The following is a 7,405-nucleotide window of genomic DNA, read 5'->3' on the forward strand; positions in this document are numbered from 1 at the left end:
ACTACCATACCTTGTTCGAAGGCACTTACATTTCTTGTCTTGCCCATTCACCCTCTGAATGACACATACACAATCCATGTCTTAATTGTCTCAAGGCTTAAGAATCCTTCTTTAACCTGTCTCCTCCCCTTTATATACACTGATTGAAGTGGATTTAACAAGTGACATCAATAAGGGATCATAGCTCTCACCTGGATTCACCTGGTCAGTCTATGTCATGGAAAGAGCAGGTGTTCCTAATGTTTTGTACACTCAGTGTAAATGTTGTGACATCCCTCCCACTCTGTCTGCTGGGATCTCCTGTTTGGTAGTCTGCTTGTTGCAGGAGGCCAGTGGGCAGAGCTGGGAGGATCATCAGCTGATGTGGCGCACCTGGGCAGGCTTGGCCTGCAGGCTATAAAGGCTGGCCACATCAGTCAACACTCTCTTCCCTGACTGGCAGGCTGGCTTCCACCACCTTCATTTTTTTCTTCTGTTTTCACCATACAACACCCTCTCCACACACTGCATACACTGCATACGACTGATCCTACAGACGTCCACAACTTATGTTACATTTTTGTATTTATTATTATTTAGTTTAATAAATGTATTCCTTTTTACATTTAAGTCATGCGCGTTGTTACGAACTATGAGCCAGGTCGTAACAATGTATATACAGCAAAGTGTGTCCATTCAGTTACATTCAAAGGTAGCAAGCAGGGCCGGCTCCAGGCATAAGCGACATAAGCGGCCGCTCCCGAGTGGGAAGTTTAGGAACTCAGTCGGGTCTCAACTTACTGTTGAGTTAGAATAGTAGAATACACAAGGTGCAAGTTCTACATTTGGTTGTGCATGAGCAGTTTTTCTCTTGTTTTGTCAGTCACTGACAGTCACTCAATCAGATAACAATTTTTTGATTGGTAAGTTAGTCTAGCCAGTTATCTAAACTTGTAGTAATCATGGCGGAATACCGACCAGGGCACGTGTCCAGGGGCCCTGACCTCCAGGCGGCCCACATTGATTTTGTTAGTCACTCTCACTCAGATCATATTAAAAAAGGCTAATATTTCTCTCCACCCCATGGCAAAAAATGGTTAGAATTGCAGGAAATTAGTTTAAAAATAAAATAAAATGTGCCCGCTTGCTGGGGGGCCCCCAACCAAATCTCACTTATGGCCCCCAAAAGGCTAGAGCCGGCCCTGGTAGCAAGAGTGTTTAGAGCGTTCCCATACATACCTACGATGACCTCGACGGCCACATGTCTGTGGGGGTCAAATGGTGGGTCAGTGCCCTCCCTCTCTGCACCCATGCCCCCCGTGCCGGCACCCCCTGTGCCTCCCTTTCTGTGGTGCTGCAGCACCATGGGGTAGAAGTAGCTCCACTCCTCCATCAGCTTCCTCACGGCTTGGTCACTCATCTTATAGGCCTGGCCCGTCAGAGAGCCCGCTAGACCATACGGACTCAGGATCACTGCAGGGGCAACGGGTGGAGGGATGGACAGACAGACATAGAGTCAGATAGATGGACATACAGATAGGAGCACAGACACATAGATAGGTAGAAGTAGAGACAGACACATAGATAGGTAGAAGTAGAGACAGACACATAGATAGGTAGAAGTAGAGACAGACACATAGATAGGTAGATAGAATAGATAGTCAGAGAGAGGAGCACAGAGGTGCATTATATCAGAAAGGACCAATGTCATGTTCAGATTCAGAGATTTGATAATACACATAGTTATGACAGTGATGCTCAGGCTAAAACAGAGGCGGGTAAAGACATCCAGTGGGTTGGCTCTTACGTCTCTCTGTTTCCCTGGGTGTGTCTCACCTTGTACAGGGGCTGAGGAGGTCTGGGCCAGGCGGATGTGGTCGTCAGTGATGTGGTAGGCAGGCTGGTGTTGGGCGATCTCTACGCTGGTGCACACATTACTCTCCCCATGCAGGAAGAAGGTGAAGGAGCATGATAGGTGCTCACTGTAGAGACAGATAGAGAGAGACACAGAGACAATGTCAGTCATATACAGTCTCTATGCAGTAAATACTTTTCAGAGACAACATAGAGAGAGACATTATAGAGACAACATTTCTGGCACTTTGCACTAAGTTGCAGTTATACCATGTAGTTACTATGGTAACAGGGATGCCGTTAGCTCCCCATGGTAACTACAGATGAGTAATAGTGAGCTGCAGATTTGTACATACTGTAGGTGAGAAAACAGACTTAATGTGTCTTTGAAAATACAAAGCTTTTCATAAAAGCATATAAGCTTATCGTTCATCTTCCGTCATATACTGTAGGTCCTTATTGCAGGAATAAATCCTAATTTACCTATGATTGATTAAAGTGACATAATGTATATGTATGGCCTCTACTCTTTAGTACACTTCCTGGTACAGTTTATCACGGTGGTCTTTGTTTTATCACACATGTAATAGCTAATCCATTATTGTGATCTATAACTGAGGGTGGGCTGGACATCATTAACCACCAGATTGTTCCATTGATGTACATTTTTAATCTATAAACCCCATCGCCTGTCTGGCCAGGCTTATAAACCAGTAGACAATAAACTCAGCATGTAATCTCCATGTGATTACCCTGCTGCCTAGTGCCTATGTAATATCTCTGGGCCATACGGATAATATCTCAGGGTATGTTATTCACTGTTGATGTGGCCTGAAGATGGCGCTGAGTGATTAGGTAGAGAGGCCAGTTTCTCAGCTACATAAACATTCCTCAAGCTCACCAAGAAAAGCATACCATCATAACAGCAGGCTGTTCCAGAACTGCTATCCAGACTCACACACTGAGACACACACTGACACACACACTGAGGCACACACACACACACAAACACACACAAACACACACACTTCCTGATGTTCCAGCTGCTGCATCAGGCCATGAGGCCACACTGGCCTCTACACCTCCCATCTCAATCATTTAGATCTCTTTAGCACATGTAATATATCTTTTTCTTTATTTAAAAAATAAATGTCGCTCCCCTCCACCCCCTTACTTAATGCCACATGAAGAGCTATTTATAGCCGTGAGGAGCACCTTCAGGGGATAGTCTGTAGTCAAGAGTCCAATCCAGCCCAGCAACAACACACACACACGCCCACAAATGCACATATTCAGCCAAGTTGGAGCTACTGTATGAAAAGCATGCTTTGTTGTCTGACGCTGCCTCCCTATGGTGACTTTGCCCAGTGTGAAGTCATCCATATGAGAGTACAACAGTTGACAGGCCTTTGGGATACAGTCGTGTACAAAATAATGCAATAGGGTTAAAGTTCTTCCCCTACTGTAGGGAACATAATAATATAAGAATGACAGTAAGTATGATTGGAGGGTTTGCTAAACTTCAAAATTGTCAGCTCCAGTTTTCATATTTATATTTCTAGGTGGTCAAATTAAACAATTACTTAAGACAAAATTATTCTACATTTACGTCATTTAGCAGACGCTCTCATCCAGAGCGACTTACAGTTAGTGAGTGCATACATTTTTCATACTGGCCCCCCAGGGCAATCGAACCCACAACCCTGGCGTTGCAAGCACCATGCTCTACCAACTGAGCTACAGGAGGTTCTCTATTTGTATTGTTCCCCTTAGTTTCACACACTGAAAATATTTGATCAACCATAAGTACAATCTCTAACTTTGACAACTGTCTTCTGACACACTTTCTATCACTTCTGGAGAGTCTCCATTTCCAATGCCTCCATACACTTTTAATAAGTATTGTGTAAGGAGCTCCCACAATTTCCTCCTCACACTGGTCATTCTATTTACTCAACAGTCAAGCCCCCTGTTTATACTCAAGCAGGAGACAATCTCCTGGGGTGCTCCATTTTTTTCCAAGAGCTGCCTTCGAAAACACACATTAGTCCTTTCCATGACTCCCCCGTGACCCTTTCTCCTGACAGAGCAGGAGAGGGAGGGAAATCTCCATGAAAACGTTTCCAACCTAAAAGATCACCGCCCAGCTCACTAGCTGGCTTCTCCCCTCCCTCCTTGTCTCTACTGAGTGCGTGGAACATCCAGTAGTCAGAACACTGGCTGAGTCTTTTCATATTTCAACAGTGTGGCAGGGGGATGTAAGCTGAAAGTCTACAGCCCAGACTGACTGGCTAACAGCACTGTGAGTTTACCTTGGTAAATCTACTAGAGCACATACAGTGGTTATACTGTACCAACTATTTCCACAATATAGGGTATGATAACAATAAGGACAATGTACTGTAGGTAATCACAACAATCAGAAGATAATGCTTTGCTCCATTTCAGGCAACAACACAGACTGAGTACGTTTACTTGCACAGGAATAATTCGATATTAAACAGATTGTGGCAGTAGGCAGATTATGCAATAGTCATGTAACACCTTACTCTGCTTATCTTAATCCCAGTAAGGTCATAATCGAAGTAAGCATACACCGATTAAAACACATGGTTTTCTGAGCAGTCTTTCAAATTATTAGGACATGTAAACGCCTTTACCTTTTACTGCGGTGGGCTAAATCAGGGTCTACTTTGAAATAAAAGTATACACCTCACACACATGGTTATGAGCTTAAAAAAAGAAGACACCTGTACCATGTCAGATATAGAGTTGAAATGTATTAAATGTTGAGTTTGCATCCCAATATTACACTTTATATATATCACAGAAGACTGAAATATAACAAAACCGCTTGACATAGACACACCGGATTTTCAGCGTAAAAATACTAAATGTTTATAATTATGAAATTATGAAAAATATTAATAACATTCCACCCATGAGGCCACTAGGTCATTTGACTGCAGGAAAGGCTACTCAGCGTTCCAGCAGTGTATTTGATCTGCTCATGTGCTAGCACCAGCCGAGCCAGCCTCCCTCTTTAGCACGAGTGGAGTAAGTTCGGAACAACTGAATGTATGCATTTTAGAAGTAGAAACTATATATCTCCGAACTCACAATGAAATATGCTTCTCAAAAATAACATGGTCGCTGTGGTAAAAGGTTTATTTTGATTGGCGATTTTCTGCATTTACCAAAGTCCCATCAGGTAGCCTGATTTCAGATGTGTCCATGTAAACAGGATTATTAGGGAAATCGTTCTTCTTGCAAAGCATGCCAAGTTACTTAAAAAAAAAAAAAATGTACCCCTTTTTTCTCCCCAATTGGTAATTAGTCTTGTCCCATTGCTGCAACTCCCATACGGACTCGTGAGAGGCGAGAGCCATGCGTCCTCCGAAACACGGCCCTGCCAAGCCGCACTGCTCGCTTAACCCGGAAGCCAGCCGCAATGTGTCGGAGGAAACACCGTACAACTGGCGACCGAAGTCAGCGTGTATGCACCCGTCCCGCCACAAGAAGTCGCTAGAGCGAGATGGGACAAGGACATCCCGGCCTGCCGAACCCTCCCCTAACCCAGACGACGCTGGGCCAATTGTGTGTCGCCTCATGGGTCTCCCGGTCGCAGCCGGCTGCGACACAGCCTGGGATCGAACACGAGTCAGTAGTGACGCCTCTAGCACTGCGATGCAGTGCCTTAGACCGCTGCGCCGCTCATGAGGCCCGCATGTAAACGTTTTTAATCAAACTGTTATATTAATCTGACTATCCACAACAATCGCATTATTATGTGCATGTAACCGTACTCACTGACAAGATCAAAATGGCTCTTGACTGACCATGAGAGGATCTACCAAAACAGAGAGTCATACAACAGTGAGATTGATGCAGCCTGTCCTTTGCAAATGGCATTTTTCTGCACAGTAAGCATGTGTGTGTCAGTGTGTGTGGACATTGGGTTTCCTGCCTGCCTCCTAGGGGGTGCTTAGGCAGTGCTGTGTGCCATACAATGCTCAGTGGCAGGCAGGCAGGCAGGCTAGGCGGAGATGTGCTGTGTGCTGAATGAGCCGGGTATTAATAAATGAACAGGAGTGATGGTGGAGCCTAGCCCTGGGGCTGACAACACTGGAGGTAGAGAGAGAGGGAGGAGAGAGCGAAAAGAGTGGCGAGGAAGCGAGAGCAGCAAGGAGAGAAAGAGAGCTAGAGAGAGGAGAGAGAATGGGTGAGCGAGCGAGCGAGAAAAATAGAGGCGAGAGAGAAGGAGAGAGAGAAAGAGGAGAGAGGGGGAGGTGAATAATTCAGCGCCACACACACTCAGATTCCTCCACACTTAACGCTGAGATCACAGCCAGGTTTAATGGCTTGGTACTGAGCACAATTAATGCTTTTATGCTCAAATCAATCACACACTGCAGAGCAGGAGAGAACCCATACACGGCCACTCCATCTACTGTCCCCGGGACCATGTGTGTGTGTGTGTGTGTGTGTGTGTGTGGTGTGTGTGCATGCATGCATGCATCTCAAATCAAATCAAATCAAATTGTATTTGCCACATGTGCTGAATACAACAGGTGTAGACCTTACAGTGAAATGCTTATTTACAAGCCCTTAACCAACAATGCAGTTTTAAGTAAAAAATAAAAAGAACAAATAATTAAAGAGCAGCAGTAAAATAAAATAACAGTAAGGAGGCTATATACAGGGGGTACCTGTACAGAGTCAATGTGCGGGGGCACTGGTTAGTCGAGGTAATTGAGGTAATATGTACATGTGGGTAGAGTTAAAGTGACTATGCATAGATAATAAACAGAGTAGCAGCAGCGTAAAAGAGGGGGTGGGGTGGGGGGGACAATGCAAATAGTCCGGGTAGCCATGATTAGCTGTTCAGGAGTCTTATGGCTTGGGGGTAGAAGCTGTTAAGAAGCCTTTTGGACCTAGACTTGGCGCTCCGGTACCGCTTGCCGATAGCAGAGAGAATTGTCTATGACTAGGGTGGCTGGAGTCTTTGACAATGTGTGTATGTGTGTGTTTGTGTGTGCATGCACGCATCTGTGTGTGTGTGTGTCTGTGTGTGTGTGCATACATGCATCTGTGAGTGTGTGTGTGTGTGTGTGTGCCCACATGTATTTGTCTTACCTAAGAGCCCTACATATCACAGCAAGGTTGTTTGAACACATGTACGTATGATTCAATGCATACACCGAGCATGGCTTTGTTCCGTACGAGAGCCACTGGTGATGTCTACGAGGTGACGACATGTGTTCCTGTGTCATTGGCACCACACTGAGCAGCCTGCCACACAACATGGACCAGCACCACTGGGGGGTCTGAATAATGGTGAGTGAGAGGGAGAGAGAGAGAGGGAGAGAGAGAGAGAGAGAGAGAGAGAGAGAGAGAGAGAGAGAGAGAGAGAGAGAGAGAGAGAGAGAGAGAGAGAGAGAGAGAGAGAGAGAGAGAGAGAGAGAGGATGAGTAATGAGATTGTGTTCTGGCTAGATTTCATTATCCACACTCATATGCATACTAAGCACACCATGTGCATTTATACAGACTAGAGAAAATGTGAATCTCCG

At 45.1% G+C, this 7,405-nt stretch overlaps 1 protein-coding gene across 5 annotated transcripts in view; it reads right to left on the bottom strand.

Moving 5' to 3' along the window:
* The window catches only part of LOC121582515 (mediator of RNA polymerase II transcription subunit 13-like), an 80,080-nt gene that overhangs the window by 20,940 nt on the left and 51,735 nt on the right, over nucleotides 1-7,405 (bottom strand). For all 5 annotated transcript variants that reach the window (XM_045225121.1, XM_045225120.1, XM_045225119.1 and 2 more), the window contains exons 5-6: nucleotides 1,816-1,961; nucleotides 1,219-1,452 (exon numbers count right to left, since the gene is read on the bottom strand). In XM_045225121.1, coding sequence (XP_045081056.1) covers nucleotides 1,219-1,452; nucleotides 1,816-1,961 — 380 coding nt within the window. The remainder of the gene's footprint in view (nucleotides 1-1,218; nucleotides 1,453-1,815; nucleotides 1,962-7,405) is intronic.

This window comes from Coregonus clupeaformis, chromosome 15 (genome assembly GCF_020615455.1).
Source record: "Coregonus clupeaformis isolate EN_2021a chromosome 15, ASM2061545v1, whole genome shotgun sequence".
NCBI classification, from domain to species: domain Eukaryota; kingdom Metazoa; phylum Chordata; class Actinopteri; order Salmoniformes; family Salmonidae; genus Coregonus; species Coregonus clupeaformis.